This window comes from Hippocampus guttulatus, chromosome 1, assembly GCF_054856545.1.
Source record: "Hippocampus guttulatus isolate MCC_2025c chromosome 1, RoL_Hgut_1.0, whole genome shotgun sequence".
Taxonomy (NCBI): domain Eukaryota; kingdom Metazoa; phylum Chordata; class Actinopteri; order Syngnathiformes; family Syngnathidae; genus Hippocampus; species Hippocampus guttulatus.
The window spans coordinates 21,732,731-21,751,646 of record NC_141261.1 but is presented as its reverse complement, the minus strand read 5'-3'; the positions used below and the strand labels follow the sequence as shown (position 1 = coordinate 21,751,646).

At 43.6% G+C, this 18,916-nt stretch overlaps 3 protein-coding genes across 4 annotated transcripts; all 3 read left to right on the top strand.

Annotated features, from left to right (window-relative positions):
• Positions 1-2,921: 2,921 nt before the first annotated feature.
• lancl1 (LanC antibiotic synthetase component C-like 1 (bacterial)) lies at positions 2,922-7,396 on the top strand. 2 transcript variants are annotated; one of them, XM_086119489.1, is made up of 11 exons: positions 2,922-3,093; positions 3,176-3,277; positions 3,358-3,475; positions 3,746-3,795; positions 3,875-4,085; positions 4,733-4,880; positions 4,965-5,111; positions 5,189-5,371; positions 5,903-6,079; positions 6,201-6,273; positions 7,016-7,396. In XM_086119489.1, the coding sequence occupies exons 5-11, from the start codon at positions 3,898-3,900 to the stop codon at positions 7,090-7,092; spliced, it is 993 nt and encodes a 330-aa protein (XP_085975615.1). In that variant the 5' UTR covers positions 2,922-3,093; positions 3,176-3,277; positions 3,358-3,475; positions 3,746-3,795; positions 3,875-3,897; the 3' UTR covers positions 7,093-7,396. The 2 variants fall into 2 exon arrangements, with proteins under 2 accessions (XP_085975615.1, XP_085975605.1); XM_086119479.1 differs by lacking the exon at positions 3,746-3,795 and having other exon boundaries at positions 2,922-3,277.
• A 734-nt stretch (positions 7,397-8,130) lies between these two features.
• Positions 8,131-10,950, top strand: mylz3 (myosin, light polypeptide 3, skeletal muscle). The gene is made up of 6 exons (XM_086119502.1): positions 8,131-8,815; positions 9,141-9,168; positions 9,855-9,998; positions 10,084-10,254; positions 10,334-10,411; positions 10,493-10,950. The coding sequence occupies exons 1-6, from the start codon at positions 8,813-8,815 to the stop codon at positions 10,519-10,521; spliced, it is 453 nt and encodes a 150-aa protein (XP_085975628.1). The 5' UTR covers positions 8,131-8,812; the 3' UTR covers positions 10,522-10,950.
• A 1,610-nt stretch (positions 10,951-12,560) lies between these two features.
• acadl (acyl-CoA dehydrogenase long chain) lies at positions 12,561-18,199 on the top strand. Its single transcript, XM_086119467.1, has 11 exons — positions 12,561-12,599; positions 12,961-13,010; positions 14,584-14,901; positions 14,991-15,155; positions 15,766-15,832; positions 16,127-16,291; positions 16,379-16,480; positions 16,559-16,672; positions 16,746-16,873; positions 16,944-17,030; positions 17,582-18,199. Exons 1-11 carry the CDS (start codon positions 12,561-12,563, stop codon positions 17,673-17,675), a joined length of 1,329 nt encoding a protein of 442 aa, XP_085975593.1. The 3' UTR covers positions 17,676-18,199.
• The last annotated feature ends 717 nt before the right edge of the window (positions 18,200-18,916 follow it).

Genomic DNA, 18,916 nt, shown 5'->3' with positions numbered 1-18,916 from the left:
GAATCAAATGTGCCCATCACGCATCCCCTATGCATTCCTTATTTCTATCATGAACATTAGATAAAAGTGAGGACGCACAGATGAAAATATCCATCCATCCATTTTCGAACCGCTTGATCCTCTCTAGGGTCGCGGGGGGTGCTGGAGCCTATCCCAGCCGTCTTCGGGCAGTAGGCGGGGGACACCCTGAATCAGTTGCCAGCCAATCACAGATGAAAATAATCATACTAAAAACGAATAATGCATTGTATGCATTATTCATTATTATATCTCCCCCTGCTATAGCCTCTAACCCCAAGATTGCAGTTGATCAGTTTGGGGGCTGTATGTATTTTTAGCATAGCCACAGATGGGGGCATGGCAGCTTGTCAGGGGCCAGAATGTTCTTTGTCTCAGCTGTCAGGCTTTTTTTCCTAGAGACAGAGATGGATATCATCCACTTGGGAGGGGTTGGGGTACGTACTGTAGATGATCACATTTTAATTCTGTCTTTTACTAGAGCTCAATAACTTCGCAATGCAGATGAAGGGGGGCCAAGACACAATATCCACAGCTGCTGAGTCACTTCCTCAGTGTAGCAAGCGGAGGTCAAATTAGGAGCAAAACCATTTGTCAGTGTCCTGTGAAGGCTGGTCTTCTGGCCATGAGATTAATCTGGGCTATAAGATTCATTCCTAGCTTCCACACTATAGAATAAGAGTGTTCAAGCTACAGCCAAGGGGGAATTTTGAGCCCATCTCATATATACCAAAAATATCATTTGACATGGCCTGCAACGCTATTTTATTAAGATGGAGGAGTGGCAATATGCAAAGAGTGGGTATGAAAGAAGTGTGGATGTTGTGATACCCACATCCCCAATGCGCCTGACAACTTCTCTGATTACTAATAATGATAAATATTCGAATACATGTAACACTTCCAGTTGTCCAACTAAGGCAGTGGTGTTCATTTTTTAACGGCCAACTCACAGCTAAATTCAGGTCACCATTGATTTGTGCACATTTATTTTATCTCTCTCTCTCTCTCTCTCTCTCTCTCTCTCTCTCTCGCACTCTCTCTCTCTCGCACTCTCTCTCTCTCTCCCTGTGTGTGTGTTGTGTGTGTGGGTGGGTGAATGTATTTATTCATTCATTCATTCATCTTCCGAACCGCTTGATCCTCACTAGGGTCGCGGGGGGTGCTGGAGCCTATCCCAGCCGTCTCCGGGCAGTAGGCGGGGGACACCCTGAATCAGTTGCCAGCCAATCGCAGGGCACACAGAGACGAACAACCATCCACGCTCACACTCACACCTAGGAACAATATAGAGTGTTCAATCAGCCTGCCACGCATATTTTTTCTGGAATGTGGGAGGAAACCGGAGCACCCGGAGAAAACCCACGCAGGCCCGGGGAGAACATGCAAACTCCACACAGGGAGGCCGGAGCTGGAATTGAACCCGGTACCTCTGCACTGTGAAGCCGACGTGCTAACCACTGGACTACCGGGCCGCGTATGTATTTTTATTTTTATTTTTTATATATATATATATATATATATATATATATATATATATATATATATATATATATATATATATATATATACACACACACACACTGACAACTTCTCTGATTACTAATAATGATAACACAATAGCGTGTGTGTGTATATATATATACACACACACACACACACACACACACACACACACACACACACACACACACACATTCACAGTATATATGATTGCTTTGCCCTTGTGTCCTTTGTTTTAATATACAGTCCTTGAAGGAAAAAGGACACCCTTGTAAAACTGCAAGAAGCAGGAAGTGTGACACCAACTTTGTTTTATGCTTTTTTTCTTTATTGCAAATGGAGTGACTGAATATGCTGGAGGCTACAGCTTGGCAGTTGACTGGTCAGGCTTGTATTTGGAGTTCGATGAGACTACTTTGAAAGTGAATGTGCTGCCCATGATATTATCAAGGCTCTGGCGTCCAAGGAAAAAGCGGTGATTGAGAATAAGAATATTTGGTGGGTGTTAAACAACCTTGAAAATGTTATTATTTGTCACAGCAACACTGCACGATGTAGAGTGAGAGTCACGATGTAACAACAGTTGATCAATATAGGCATTTGATGTTTCACCCTCATGATCGTTTTCACTATTGGCCCAGTAAGTCACTCAGCTCAGTCATGGATCTTTCAGTGAAAACTCTAAATCAAGCCTCAAGGTCCATTTCGGAATATTGTCACAGTCTTGGTCTCATTTCCATCCCATCTCTCAAGGCAAGGTAAAACCGTCCCAGGGTAGATGAGCAGAGACAAAATACACTGGATCACATGACTACCGCCTTCGCCCACTTGCAGTCCACTCAATTGATATGGAAATGAGAAGTGGGAACAGGAAAACACAGAGGTAAACAGAAAAAAAAAACAAAGGACTGACCATGATGACTCTCGTAAATTCGTTGCTGGTCAAACTCCTGGCTTTGTTTGCATTTTTGAAAGACAAGGTTGCATAAGTCATCAGGGAGAATTTCCTCCACACGGCTCAAAAATTAATGAGTGCATCCTTTGACTCAAGCACTAAAATACTGCTTGATAATAATATGCATTGCTATGTTTCGTGCTGTGCTCTTCATGGGCCAAGCTGCAGGCAAAACAAATCTAATGTGGCAAGGCTAGTGCAGCAGTCAGCCCCTTATTGAATTAACTGCATTCAAACTTTTTGCACCAAGTGCCACCTGAAAAAATATTACGGTCTCCTATTCAGTCCAGACCACAAAGTACTTTTTAATTACCGTTTACTGTGATCGTAATGTTTTAAAAGAGTGTATTTGTTTGAACAGCGCGACCTCTCTGGTAGTGCCTCTTCTCTACCCGGTGGGGGCAGCATAATTCCTGTATGCTCTAATCCTCTCAGGGTTGGGGAGATGAGGAAGATCGGACGTAAACATTCGCGGTGCGCAGTGAAATCCGTTGCTGTGAAATCACGTCGCTTTCAACGAGAATATTGAATGACTAATTTCTTCTCAAAATTATTGTGCATGTCAACATATTCCGCGTGTTGGCCTAAGGCAGCGCTTTAGCTCTATTAGCTCGTAGGTGGGCGTGCTTCTAATTGTTAGTATTTTTACAGATGCTCCTTCATACTGAAAGGTTTTGAGTTGTTTTGCTTTTTTTTAAGCATCTCGTCAAAGAAATGGACACGAGAGCCTTGAGGAATCCCTATCCTGACTTTGACGGGAGCCCTGAGCTCACGCAGTCGCTTTTTGACGCCCATGGCAAGGTAATCCACTCACTTTGGGAATGTTCCTGCGTTTATGTCTGTGTTTTGAATAAATCTATTCAGACGTATGCCTTTTTCAGCTGACGTCTGCGTTTGCGCAGCGACTGAACAGCAAGATCGACGAGCTTTTGGCTGTCATGGAGAACGGGCTTAAGACTGCCGAAACAAAAAATTGCACCACTTACACCGGGTGGGCAGGTACAGTGACGTCTGAAAGTCGGAAAGCATCGGAAATTTATTTGCCGCTAATCAGATTATAATAGTAATACACAACAGATTAATGCATATGATATTACACAATACAGTTACAGTGATTTTGAAATTGATAAATTGGGTGCTCAGGGCAAGTGTACTTCTCGGTGGCAAAAAAAAACCAATTGACCCGGACAGAAACGATGACAAAAACTTGTTTGAGGTTGCAATGCCAGATATACCCCAAAAACTTTTCCTTTATTTTTTCAAAAATAGTTGTACAGAGAAGATATTAGACGCAATAGCCACTTCGAAACAGCAAGCAGGTACCGGTACCTGTACTTCACATCAAAATGTGCATTCATGAAGGCCCGGTGTCTATTTGGTGTTTGTTTCTTTGTTCAGGCATTGCATTGCTCTACTTGCACATGCACCGTATCTTCAACCAACCGGCATTCCTCCAGAAGGCTCTGGAACACGTGGGCCGCAGTCTGAAGTGCCTGACCCGCCGCCATGACGTCACTTTCCTTTGTGGTGACGCAGGGCCGTTGGCTGTGGCCGCTGCAGTGTACCACCGGCTGCAAAGGCCCGGAGAGGCCGACGAATGCATCAGAAGGTCAGTGTTGCTGTTTGAAAAGATGAAAACAAATGGAAAACCTCATATCATGATCATAGTGACCCAAATTAAGAAGAATCACTTTTATTTTAATTAACTGACACTCTTTTACATGATTAACAGTTTATGTCCTCTCCCTGTGTCCTCTCCGTGCATCAAGCACACAATAGCACAGGGAGCACCTGAGGGTTTTGTTGCTATGCATGCAAGAACATGTTTAAAGGTCAGCTCAAGACAAGCTAGCTATTTAACGGTTTGTGAAGAAAAGCATATTTTTCCCTATTGCCTCAGAAGTCACCACATCATATATGTGGCTCACTGAAAATGTGTCTTTCTTTCACTGCAATGTCCTAAAAAGTAGTCAACGCCCAAACGTATAATATACATATTCCTTGAACTATTCTCTTGAGCCAAGTTTACGCAATAAAATTCCCAAATTAATATTTGTCATGTTTACCTCCTCCATCCATGTTTCTGAACCAAATCAAACCAAGTCTCAAATTCTATTTCAACATTTGAATGAACACCACAATATTTCAGTTCAGTGTCAGCTTTTCAGTTGGACTTTGGAATAGTCAGGCAAACCATCACAAATTGCCAAACGGGTTTATTGAGAGGTGTTTCACTCTCATATTCACCTCTTGCAGACTGCTGCAGTATCAGCAGACTGTCGTAAAAGGCTCTGGCGGGATGCCTGACGAGCTCCTCTACGGTCGGGTGGGTTACCTCTATTCTCTGATCTTCATCAACCAGCAGCTGGGCACGGACAGAATTCCATTGCAGCACATCCAACAGGTGACAAATTATCATCATTCACCTATATGAGCTCCTCCTTCAAATAGTCACTGATTAGCAGCCATGTTTCATATTCTCCATCAGATCAGTGAGGCTATCCTGGCATCAGGCGAGCACCTCAGTCGAAAATTTCATGTCCAGAATCAAAGTCCCCTGATGTATGAGTGGTACAATGAACAATATGTCGGCGCTGCGCACGGATTGGCTGGCATCTATTATTACCTCATGCAGGTAAAGGGACCATCATTTTGTTGTTAGCATAGCAAGAACCCTCCTGTTTTGACTCTTACCTTCTCTGACCTGGGCAGTCTGGCTTTGTTGCGGGTGAGGAGAACGTTCGCAGGGTGGTCAAACCCAGCGTCGACTACGTCCGTCATCTCAAGTTCCCCTCTGGGAACTACCCTCCCTGCGTGGGAGATGGTCGGGACCTGCTGGTGCACTGGTGCCACGGATCCCCGGGTGTCATCTACATGCTCCTGCAGGCACATAAGGTGAATGCTAAGTTGCATTTTTAGCATCAATTACAGTTTCTGTAGGTTTTGCGGGTGACTACTGAAGAGCTGTGGCTGATTATGTTGTGGAATTAATTGCATAGTTGGGATGCGGAATGTGAGACTCGTGTTGGGGGAGAGAATTTCGGTGCATAAAGTACATGAATGCTCTTCAGAAAGAAAAGAAAATATATGAAAAATATCTCAATTGTATTTATAGAGCACTTAAAAAAAACACCGCTGTATACAAAGTGCTGTACATGGAGCATAAATAATTCATACAACAACAAAGCAATAAATTAATAATGAGGACAGTAGAAACCACAAAAACAGTAAAACTAAAAATTAAGTCTCATGCTAAGTCAAAAGCCAAAAAATAAAAACTGAGTTTTAAGGTGAGTTTTAAAGAGTGACAGTGAGGGTGTTTGCCTAACGTTCACCGGAAGGTCATTCCAAAGATGGGGACCAGCAGACCAGAATAATCCTCTCCATGTTGCGGTCAAACTGAATGAGTAAATTTGGACGTTCCAGGTGTTCGGTGATTCTCAGTACCTGGAGGATGCTCTGCAGTGTGGCGAGGTTGTGTGGCGCTGGGGATTGCTGAAGAAAGGCTACGGGTTGTGTCATGGCGCGGCAGGCAACGCTTACACCTTCCTGGCTCTGTACCGTCAAACACAGGACCCCAAGCATCTTTACAGAGCCTGCATGGTTTGGACATGTCAATGATGAGTTCCTGACCCAGACTATGTAGCTTCCTGAAATATACAGCGTGGCGCACAACATACTCTGCAGGGTAACTGTCACTGAGATGTTTTCTTTTCCTGTTCAGTTTGCAGACTGGTGCATGAACTATGGCTCGCACGGCTGCAGAACACCAGATACGCCCTTCTCACTTTTCGAAGGTATGAGTGCCAAAATATTGTGCTATGAAGACAGTGGTGAGTCACTACACAACAAGAAGTGGTTTATACTAAAAAACGAACTCCCATTTATTATTGTCAAACTGAACACCAAGACAAATACAATCAGATTTTGTCTCTGTACAACAACCTCATAATTTTGCAGTGGAACTATATATTTAGGCAGACAGTATGACAATACTCACATGCATATATTCTTTATCCTCTGCCAAAAAAAGACAGCAACTTACTGGGCCATGAAATCTTTTTTTAAAAACTGGTATTCGTTTCTGCCTGCATGACTATGTAATACTTCTTCCCCGTGGCCAAGTTGAACACACCAGAAGGTGTCACTAATAATTAATCATGATGCAGAGTTTAATTCTCAATATTCTATTGCATGGTGTTATGTTGTTTATCCATTCAATCCCTTATCCGAGCCGCTTATCCTCGTGAGGGTCTCAGGCGTGCTGAAGCCTATTACAGCTGTCTTGAGACGGTAGATGGGGTACACCCTGAACTGGTTGCCAGCCAATTACAAGGCACAGATAAACAAACAACCAGTCAGACTCACAATCACGCCTAGGGACAATTCCATTAATCTCAATGGGGAAAGATGATGTAAAATCTGAGTGTTGTCAGTCAAGGGTGTAAACGCAACACAAATTAAATGTGTTTCTCACGGTACCACTGTAAAAGGAAGAGTTGCTTACTTGGCTTCGCCCGCTTGTGTCACTTCCTGTAGGCATGGCAGGGACAATCTACTTTTTGGCTGACCTCCTGCAGCCAATGCAGGCACGATTCCCAGCCTTCGAGGTGTGATTTTTTTTCCCCAAAGCAGCCGCCCCTCGACCTCATGCCAACAGATACGTATATCCTGCGGTGACATACCAAGACTGGATGTGAGATTTCTGCGTTTTCCCAGCTCACTTTCCTTCTGCTATAAAATTCACTTCACACCCCATAATAGTCAGAACATAATGGAAAGATTGTTCTGTATTATTTTGGGGGGGCCAACAGTTTGAGTCATCTGAGGATTTCTCTGTTGTCCATTTGGTAATCATGCTCTCTCATAGATGGATCCTTTGCACTGTCTAAGTAATAAATAAGTGATTTGTCACAGCAACTCTTGTTGTTCTTGTGCAGTGGCGCAAACCACCAGAGGGAGGCAGCAATGTTCCGCATGGCAAGCATTAATTAGCACTATTCAGGCTATGTTAATTTGATGGTTAAATTTAATGTTGATTAGGCTTGATTCAAATGGGATGGCCAAATATTAGAAAATAATGACTGCATTAACAGTTAGGTCAGGGAGTGAAAGCACTTTCATCCAAGATGACTTCTCAGCGATTGGGTCACGTCTTGTCTTGTATGTCGCTTCTCCCATGCAACATCGTGTATGGCTCCCCAGCTCTCTTTCCCAAATAAGGCTCACACTTTAGACTCACCCAAACGCCACACTGCGACACAATGCCACCGCTCTTTTTTTATTCCTTGGGCCTCCTCCGTGTCACATGTGTAGGGGTGGGGGTCGTCTGCGTGCTCGGGTAGGAGGGGGCCATGCCTGAGAAGCAAGAGGAGAGTTTGCTTCCCCCCATCTAAGAAACCAAACACCTCACACAGGAATAGTTAAAAATAGAGCTCATCTGTGCAGAGGCATGTCCTAAATGGGTTCACCCTTTCATACAAATGCACTTCTCTTGGAATTACATATGTATGTTGTATGTGCGATGGCGAGGCTTTGTCTTCATTACAATACATCACTCTTGTCTCAATGAATGGTTCTCCGACTCAACTGCAACTGCATACAAGGGCCTTTTTAAATCTGATTTGATCAAATATGTCCAAGTAAGACAGATTGAAGACATCACCCACAGTAGAGGATGATTTCAGCAGTCACGGACTGCATCTCAGCACCATGGAGAGCGCTGGCGGTGGTGAAGGAAACTTCTGCAAGCCGTTCAACTTGGTTATTCTCGCTACATTTTAAGGTTCCTGAACATGTGAGAAATACAGTATATGACTTCGACAAAGTGATGTAAATGAATGGTTACCCTGCAGTCTTCAGTGTGGTTGTGATTCATTGCAAGAAGAGGATCCATCTCCCTGAGGTTAATAAAAGGTGTAATCAATCTCTCTGGGTGTGGAGGCCTTCTGAAGAGAGTCACTAGGTTGCACAGGTTAAATACATTTTCACCATGAAATTCTGATTGCATCTTGGAAATGAGACAAAAGCAAATGCCATCCAATAACAGTTTTAAATGCTTTCAAATATTAAGGCTCAATGTGTTGAGCCTAAAAATAGCCCCGCCCCCTTCTAAAGGCCTGCTGCTACTACGGCCTGGCCGCGCCGCTCACCTCTCTGTTTGCCCTAAGAAAGTTAAAGATGTCCCAGTGTGTCATCTGAGTCGCCTCATTACCATGTGTGACATCACAGGCCTGGAACAAATAAGAGAGCGCTCGAGCCAAGGCTCAGGACCACTCTGTCTCAGGACTTTGGCCTCTTTTTTTCGTTCCTCTCCTGCATCTCCAGCTCTCCAACATGGTGTGTACTCACTTGGGTGGTGGCTATGGTACCTTTTCGGTTGTGGCTATGGTACCAATACAGTTACTGTTGCTTTTGTATTCATTTGGAAGGGAAAGAAATTATAGAGACTAGAAATTGCAATTGACATGTTTTAGTTGCTCTGCGTGATGATGTCGACGTGTAAATGAAAATGCTCAAAGTAAATGTAATTTTTATAGTTTAGAGTGACATGTTCGGTTTATTTTATCAAGTGAGCATTTGATGTTTTTGTTCTAATGGTTACATTTGTTTCATACACGTCTCTTTGTCTTTTTGTGTGTGTTTGTATGAATTTCCGTCACAGACCGAGTTCACAGCGGATCAAATTGAGGGTAAGTGAGGAAGATTGTTCAATTGCCATTTGTCATGGTCCCCATTAACAGTAATCTGCGCCAGTTGCCATGGGAATGTTAGTTATTTCTATTCTGAGCTGACGTGGCCTCTCCCTGTGAGCTGCACTGTTAATACCCAGAGTCAAGGTTTCACATCCTGACTCGATGAGCAAGGTCACCTTACAGTCAGGAAATCCACATTTTGATCCTCGCCGCAATTGAAACCTTGCCCTATGTTTCATTCAATAATGCGATGATCGATGAGGGGAAACAAGATCGCCGCATTTGTAGTCTTAGATGTATTTGCCGCCACCCTGAACTCCCCAGTCAGCATTTTAAGTTTACCACAAGTGTTGCCATGCCTCTATATGGCAATTGTTGAGGGGGCGTATCAGTTTGCACCTCCTCCCCCCTTCATGAGGAGCAACAGAGGAGGGTTGCAGTGGTGTGTGTGTTACAGCTGTTGCGACACTCGCTAGTTGCAAAATAACATAAAAGCGTCATCCAGCTAGACGCTCCGATGGACAAAAATAGATCACCTCCGCTTCCACTTAGCCTGCGAGCCAGCATGGCGCCACATAGCTGCCATGGTGGTAAACATTGATATCAAGTAAAATGTGTTTTTTTTTTTTAAAGTTGGAACCCCAGTGGGTGTAAAAAAAATCCCCATGTTCTCTCCTGCTCAGACTTCAAAGAGGCCTTTGGTCTCTTCGACAGAATTGGTGACAGCCAGGTGGCCTACAACCAGGTGGCCGACATTATGCGCGCTCTGGGCCAGAACCCCACCAACAAGGATGTCGTCAAGATCCTGGGCAACCCCACCGCAGATGGTAAGACCTCAACCTCTCGTGAATTTCTTGTCAGACAAACGAGTGTGCGTACTTAATGCCCCTCCACTTGTCACATCACCTGCAGACATGGCCAACAAGAGGATCAACTTTGACACCTTCCTGCCCATGCTGAAACAGGTGGACGCTCTGCCCAAGGGTACCTATGACGACTATGTTGAGGGTCTGCGCGTCTTTGACAAGGAGGGCAACGGCACCGTCATGGGTGCTGAGCTGCGCATTGTGCTGTCCACCCTGGGTGAGGCCCATCTCAAATCAATACGAAAGCACTGAAATGCCCAGCGCCATTTGTGACATGGAGCCGTCTCATCCAACAGGAGAGAAGTTGAACGAGAGCGAGATTGATGCCCTCATGGCCGGCCAGGAGGATGAGAACGGCAGTGTGCACTACGAGGGTACGTTTCCTGGGACAGCACGGCATGTACGTCGTCATTCTCTTTCTAAGGTTAAAGCTCTTCTCCCTATTCCTTTTGCAGCTTTCGTCAAGCACATCATGTCTGTGTAAGCAGCACGCAGCAGGAGCGTGTTCAGGACATCGGACACTGTGAGGAAGACCAACAAGAAAAGACAAGGACTTTGTTCAAGGGATGTTGAAGCGAACCCAACTTGTTTTATTTTGTTTTCCTTTCCGTTTCAACCCTCCTCTCTCGCGACATCCCCTTTCCAGTGTAGACCACATCACTCACATCCCACCGGGGGCGTGTCTCCACTCGCCGCATGAGGTGAGGAAACGGGGGAGCAGGGGTGACCGCTCATCAAGTGAGGGTCGATCCCTCCCTTCCCACCGCCACCTCATTCAGTCGAGCCATCACTGGCCCAGTAGTGCCAAAGGTCCTGGACAAAGGCAGTGGACTGACCGCCAAAGTGTCCCACCTCCCTGAAAACAGTTATTTATTTTCATTCTGTTCACTGCAGAATAAACTTTTCCAAAGTACATCCCAGCTCAGTTTGTTTTTGATCTTTCATTCACACTTTCAGAGCAAGAGAGAAATTGCAACACACGCGTAGATTACATCAGCAGACTACTGTATACTGTATAGAGTGAATTTATTTCAGTTGTTCAATTAATAAAGTAAAAGTCTAATTTAGCAGATGAATATTGGAAAATACATTCCAGAAGGCAAAGTGTTATCCTATTTCTATATAGAAAAGAAATGGTATTGTTATGTATTATAAACCTTCAAATGGTACAATTTAGTCTGTAATTGGCTGGCGACTAGTGCAAAGTGTACCCCAAGTTTCACATAAAGGCAGCTGGAATTAGCTCCATTTGAGCACAAGGACAACCACTTTAGAAAGTGGATGATTGGTTTGTGTGGTGTTTTTATTCATTCATCTGTAATCAAAACTATTTTTAAAAAATTGAATCAGGCAATATTTCCCTCTGTGTATAGTGAATGTGTGTACTCTATATTTAGAATGTAATGTGATGCATTGGCCAACAGTTTCACTCTTTTTAATTCAACAGCTAAAATAAATTGAGCTTGCCATAATATAATTTATTGATATACATCTGTGCAGTGAGTAAGACATTATTTTAATGTACCTAAAACATGGAGTTAAAGTGTCTGAAAAGGCACTCAGAGTGAAGGGAGGCTTTTCAAGTATTTAAAAGTCACTTAATCTAGGCGGGGGAGCAGAGGACTTTTGCAACAAAAAGAAATACAGTCACTATGTTTGAAATGTGTTTTGGGAACATGAAGTTTCGTGAAGACGAAATACGTACCTGGAAAAAGCTTAAATGTTCCCATGTGGCTCTAAAAGACAATAAGATCGTGCAAAAGTCGAGACTGTGAACATGGGAGAGCGTACAGTAATTCTATACAAGTGAAAGTGTTCTCAAAGCGTGGTACAGGACACGTACACACTACTGGTACGCTGGCGCCCTCTCGTTGGTATGTGAGGTTATCACTGAATTCAATCAATCATTCAATCTATCCATATAAAAATTGAGTAAAAAATAGTACACTTTGTTTAAAACATGTATTTAGGTGAACTTGTTCTGTAAGTTTTATGTGCAATAATTTTAAATTTATAAATTAGTTAGGTGCAACCAGTGATTCTTCCGGGTGGGTAAACGCAAACGAATCGATCACAAAGTGTATGCATGTTTTTTGTTGTTGTTTTGTTTTGAATAATTCCAAATTTTACCACCCGCAAGTGCTTGTGACGCCATGGTCAAAGAGCCTGGCAATGATGCAATGCCGGTGTTGAGCTCTAGGCTCGGGAGTTGAGTTTAACCCAAGATGTGTCTGTAATTTTATCAGAATAAGAAAATTGCGTTAGAAAGCCGTCTCACTCTGTCGTGTTTGAAATGACACAACTTCCTCAACGTATTGATTAGTAAAACTACACTATATGGTCGGTTATTTATGGTTGCAATTAATGTGGACGCTATGTAAAAAAAGAAAAGAAAATTAAAGAGAAAGAAAACCAACAGAACAGACATCATTAGAATAGAGTGATCTCTCTTACCAGCACATGCGAACAGATGTGTCTTGAGTTTGTTTCAGCGTCTAACCTGTCGGACAGTTTTTTTCGATTATGTTTGTCAGAAATCTAATCAAACTATTTCGCTGTGACCCGGTAGTCCAGTGGTTAGCACGTCGGCTTCACAGTGCAGAGGTACCGGGTTCAATTCCAGCTCCGGCCTCCCTGTGTGGAGTTTGCATGTTCTCCCCGGGCCTGCGTGGGTTTTCTCCGGGTGCTCCGGTTTCCTCCCACATTCCAAAAACATGCATGGCAGGCTGATTGGACGCTGTAAATTGTCCCTAGGTGTGAGTGTGGGCGTGAATGGTTGTTCGTCTCTGTGTGCCCTGCGATTGGCTGGCAACTGATTCAGGGTGTCCCCCGCCTACTGCCGGGAGACGGCTGGGATAGGCTCCAGCACCCCCCGCGACCCTAGTGAGGATCAAGCGGTTCGGAAAATGGATGGATGGATGGATATAAACAAATCTCTCGGTCAGCACAGATTCTGCCGTCGGCTGCAGCAAGGTAAATGTTGCCTAATTAATATGCAGTACAAGAGAAATGTGTCCAAGAAAAATCCGTTACCGAGTACAGTGCATATATTTGTTTTTGTAACCACTGTCCCTTATCTTTATCTTCGATTGTGTCTTTATGTTTGTTTGTCACGTAGGTCTCAGCGACCTCTCACACACTTTTATGCAAGACCTTCTGAGAACCTGATATGATACCATTCATATTTTGACGGCTGGTTTTAGCCACATGTCGGCGTATGATTAAAAAGAATGTTCTTATTCCAAGTTAAGACTTTACTTTTTGGAGGGGTGGGGGACAAAAGAACAAAAAGTGATAAGAATATTTCATTTTGTTAATAAGATCAGAAAACAATTAGGTTTCATGCTTATGTTCTGGGGCGGCCCGGTAGTCCAGTGGTTAGCACGTCGGCTTCACAGTGCAGAGGTACCGGGTTCGATTCCAGCTCCGGCCTCCCTGTGTGGAGTTTGCATGTTCTCCCCGGGCCTGCGTGAGTTTTCTCCGGTTTCCTCCCACATTCCAAAAACATGCGTGGCAGGCTGATTGGATGCTCTAAATTGTCCCTAGGTGTGAGTGTGGGCGTGGATGGTTGTTCGTCTCTGTGTGCCCTGTGATTGGCTGGCAACTGATTCAGGGTGTCCCCCGCCTACTGCCCGGAGACGGCTGGGATAGGCTCCAGCACCCCCCGCGACCCTAGTGAGGATCAAGCGGTTCGGAAAATGGATGGATGGATGCTTATGTTCTGGAATATTTTAAAAATATTCTCAATGTACAAGGTGTCTTCCTGGATGGAGTTTGCATATTTACCCCCATACTAGTGTGGAAAGGGGCGGCACTTAGCATGTTTGCCTCACAGTGCAGAAGTGCAGGATTCGATTCCGGTTCTGACCTTCCTGTGTGGATTTTGCATGTTCTCCCCGTGCCTGTTTGGGTTTTCTCCGTCTAGTGTGCCCCCCCCCTTCCCAAAAATATGCATAGCAGGTTAATGAAACACTGTAAAATTTACAGAGTAAATTGTCCCTAGTTGTGATTCATTCAGAGCTCAAATGGTTGTCCCTGGAAAGACATGCCTTCTGGGTTACATTACTCCATTGGTGTGAATGTGAGTGGAAATGGTTCTTTACTTGTTTGTGCTGTGTGATTGTCCGGTGACTGGTCGAAATTCAGCTCCAGCTCATCTGTTACCCCAATGAGGACACACAGTAAATGTTGAAACTAAACCAGTTTCTGCGTTGCAATTTCAAGCGTTGTATGATGTTACAAAGATCAGTAATTTTGTAATGTCTACGTTAGATTTGAATAGCAAATCTTATGTGACAGCCTCGGATGTCGTACCTGAATAGGTGAATGATAACAAGTTACAACACGCTGCCTTTTCCTCTGCAAATATAATATTCATCACAAGATGTTGACAGGCTATGCATATATGCAAGAAGAAAGCAGTTCAGTTTTGTTGAAGCCTATGGTACAGTATTGTCCATAGAGAATCATCCTCAATTTGAGTACTGTATGTCCGGTGGAGCATTCCACTGTTTTTTATTTTGAAATACTGGACTCTTGCACCCAGATTGCAGCACAATGGTGCCCATGAACTTGGTCAGCCGGTCCCCTCGTCTCGTCCAGAGACATCCAAAGCAAAGACCCTTATGGACATCGGGACTCGCCGTATTTTCAACGAAGACCATGACCTCTTCAGGCAGAGTGTGCGCCGCTTCTTCCAAGAGGAGGTCGTGCCACATCACAAGGAGTGGGAGAAGGCTGGTCAGGTGAGCAGGGAGGTGTGGGAAAAGGCCGGTGAGCAAGGCCTTTTGGGAGTTATGACACCAGAAGAATGTGGCGGCATTGGCGGGGACCTGCTCTCAGCAGCTATCACGTGGGAGGAACAGTAAGAGCAAAAAAAAACAAAACATTAAAGACATCAGATGAAAATGACATCTTTTTCTCATGTACCCTCTCTTTGTTTTCTAACACCAGAATGTACTCAAACAGTTCAGGACCTGGTTTTGCGCTTCACTCTGACATTGTCATGCCTTACATAATCAACTATGGCACCAAGGAGCAGATTGAACGTTTTATTGCCAAAATGGCAACTGGAAAGTGCATCTGCGCCATTGCCATGACTGAGCCAGGAGCGGGCAGGTCAGGACTGTTTATAACACATGGAACCTCTAGTTTGAAACTTAATTGGTTCTTTGAGCCCATTTGTAACTTGAAACATTCATAAATTGAGGTGGCACTGGCAATTGAAATGAATGAAGATGGAATTAATCTGTTGCAGTCCCAAAATGAAGTTATATTTACCTTTTTTCCCCCACTAGTATGTTGTTTAAAATAAATATTGCAATTTAGAAACAAGTAAAACACATAACATTATTAAGAAATAAAATGGTTAAAAAAGAAATATGCTCATTAACTTTACCGGGGGGGATGACAGCTCCTAATTCTACATTTCCTCTTCCATAATAACTTGTCCATGCCAAGACCGTTCTGACATTGAAAATAGTACATAAAAAGAGGTCATCTTTTCATGAAAACTGTGTACGTAACTCAAATTTTAGGTAAAGAGGATCATTCGCAACTAGAGGTTCCACTGTATTCCAGTCTCAACATTTAATTTAGTCATTCTTCTGCTTACCACTTGAGGTAACTAGCATATCATTCGTGGTACACATAGCACACTTTCTCTGGTTTGAACAATACAATATGGCTCGCTCGGTGCCCTGAGTCATGGGTTTCATGACCTTTTCAGTGATCTTCAAAGTGTGCGGACATACGCCAAGCGTGATGGCAGCGATTGGATCCTGAATGGCAACAAGGTAATAATGCTTCCAAGGAAGGCAAAAGACAGGTAACATGTTTTTTTTTTTGTCCTGTGATCCATTTCAGTTCACTTCAGATATAGTGTACAATAAAATTTCCAGTAAATTTTGCAAAGGTTTCTTGTTAATTTCCATGGTCAATTAGACTGTGGAATTTGGATCGATGATGGCAGTTTTGAGAATGGATAGATTGGATTGGATTTAGGACCCTTTACAATGAAACCGTACTGCTTGGGGGAGACTATGTGCTTGATGTGTTGCATCTCAGAGTGACCTGGTCAACCTGTGCAGGTGTTCATCACCAACGGCTGGATGGCCGACCTGGTGGTGGTGGTGGCCGTGACCGACCGTGAGGCAAAGACGGCAGCCCACGGCATCAGTCTCTTTCTGATAGAGGATGGCATGAGTGGCTTCCACAAAGGGCGCAAGTTGGAAAAGATTGGCCTAAAGGCACAGGTATTTAGGACCGCACATTTGATGAAGATTGTCTTTCCCCTCTGACATGCCAGCGCTTGTATTACCTGTCATCATCATCTTCTCAAGGACACCGCTGAACTTTTCTTTGAGGATGTACGACTCCCAGCGGAGAGCCTATTGGGCGAACTCAACAAAGGTTTCTACTACTTGATGAATGAGCTGCCGCAGGCAAGTGTCCGCTCTAGTCTGCACACTGTTTTTGCACGTTGGCTTAATCTAATTTGTCATGTTGTGATCTGTGTTCAGGAGCGTCTGGTAATCGCCGACATGGCCGTCGCAAGCTGCGAGTTTATGTTTGAAGAAACCAGGAACTACGTGTTGCAAAGGAAAGCATTTGGAAAGACAATCGCTGACCTCCAGGTGTGTATGGTGGCTTTTTGTAATTTTGTGAGACTGTGTTGCCTTAAGGGACTTCGTTTAACATCCCTTACAGACCGTGCAGCATAAATTGGCGCAGCTAAAGACAGAAATCTGCGTGGGCCGCGCCTTCCTTGATAGCTGCCTGCAGCTCCATGTCGAAAAACGCCTTGACCCTGCCACTGCTTCCATGGCCAAGTACTGGTAAGCGTGCATGTCTGCTCGAGTGTGTGGATGTGCCACTGTTGTGTGCTCTAACTTTGCCTTTCTCCAGGGCGTCTGACCTGCAGAACAAGGTGGCCACGCAGTGCCTGCAGCTTCATGGTGGCTGGGGCTACATGTGGGAGTACCCCATTGCCAAGTAAGCACTGAGCAGGCCTCACAACACCTCTGTTCACAAACTGCATTGAGCCCGCCAGCAGGGCTGTCCAAACAGAAAAATGGAAGGATGTAAGGACCATTTTACATATACAGTGCTACCTCTCACTTCAAAACAAACAACAGTTTGAAAGATAGTGAAATATTTTTTTTAAAAAAGGCTTTACGATTAGTGTCAAACTAAACCTAAAATAAAGACCATTGCAGGCATAACTATATTCACAGGCATATATTCTTTTTCCTCTGTGAAAAAGGACTAAGATTACTGCAGTTGATTAAATCACTTATTGTGAAACTGTTCTTCGATTGTCTGTATGATTATACTGCTCAGGGTGGCCATGGCGGTCATGCCAGAAGGAGCACGGGGTCTGGAACAGATTAATGGCATTATTTTCTCTTCATTTCAATGTGGAATGGTGTTTTGAGGTGGCCTACGAGTGTTTAGAGTTTCGAGCATGGTCACAGAACAAATGGGCTGGACTTTGGACAGACCTGGCCCTTCAAGGTTTTTGAATTGCATCGCTGTCATTACAGGGCATTTGTGGACTCTCGTGTCCAGCCCATCTATGGAGGAACCAATGAGATCATGAAAGAGCTCATCGCGCAAAGCATCGTCAGCCAGAAATGAGACACCTTCTCACCTTGTTAAGGACTCTCGGTGGTGTTGGTGGGTTTATTTTTGTTTTTTGTGGAAACACACAAATGGAATAGAATAAATAGAAAACTGAGAATTGACCAACTAAGACAGAATTTTAGAAAGCAGAAGAAAAGTGCCAATTGTGTTAAATTTAAATTTATTTTTTTTAAGTTGCACTGTTGTAATGCAGGGTCATTTTATCAACTTATTGGTTGGACTAGTGATTCTATCCATTACTATTGTTTTTCTTTAGACAATGGATTTAATGACATTTGGATTGGATTGTATTGGATAAACTTTATTGTTAAATGTACTGTATGTGTAACATACAGCACAAATGAAATTTCTTCATTTGCTGTGAAGGCAGTGACAATAATGTTCATATTGAATGAACGTCTTCCATTTTCTTTTAATCAAACTTAATGAAAGTGCTGTAAATCTAATTTATTTGAATCATAATTGGTTCATTACAAATACAGTAGTATTTAATGTGTAGTAAGCAGTCACACAGTAAGAAAAAAAGATTCGTAGAAAAAATCAATTAGAGACTCATCAATAAATGCTGTTCAATTTGTAGCCCTCTGAATTACATTGAAATTGAAAAATGGGCGGGTGAGATACGATCAACTTTTGTTCATCGTAAAACATAACAACAATCAAATGCTGCGCAAGGCGGATCTACCCCTTGTGTTTACTGCTTCTTGTTGAGCCTGGCCTATATTTTAGAATCAGCCTTCCCAAACTGCCCAAGCAAATAGCAAAAGACACGATGATGCATGTTGAACTGACGTCTCACACAATACTGTATACTATCACTCACAAATGCTGAGCCATAAGGTTGACGGAGACGGGCCATGGCAAGGCACATATCTGGGTGAATTCTGTCTCACTTGTATTCCCAGGAGCTCAGTGGCCTCTCATTTTTTAATGAAACTAGTTTTTAAAAAATGGAACTCTTCCCTGAGCAGGCCACACTCCCAGACATACTGTATAGAGAAGAACCTTGAAGAGAGAAGGGAATCAAACAACATGCAAACATGACACAGGAAGTTGGAGGCTGGATTCGAACCCTCAACATTCGAAATGTGAGGTGAATGTGTTCATCACTCCTTCAGTGTGCCCCTTAAAACAAAAACACTCTTCCCTATTGTTACCTTTGGACCAAGTCAACACTCTGATAGTCTTGACAACATAAATTTGAGGCAAAATAATCAAGGTGAAATATTTGTGGT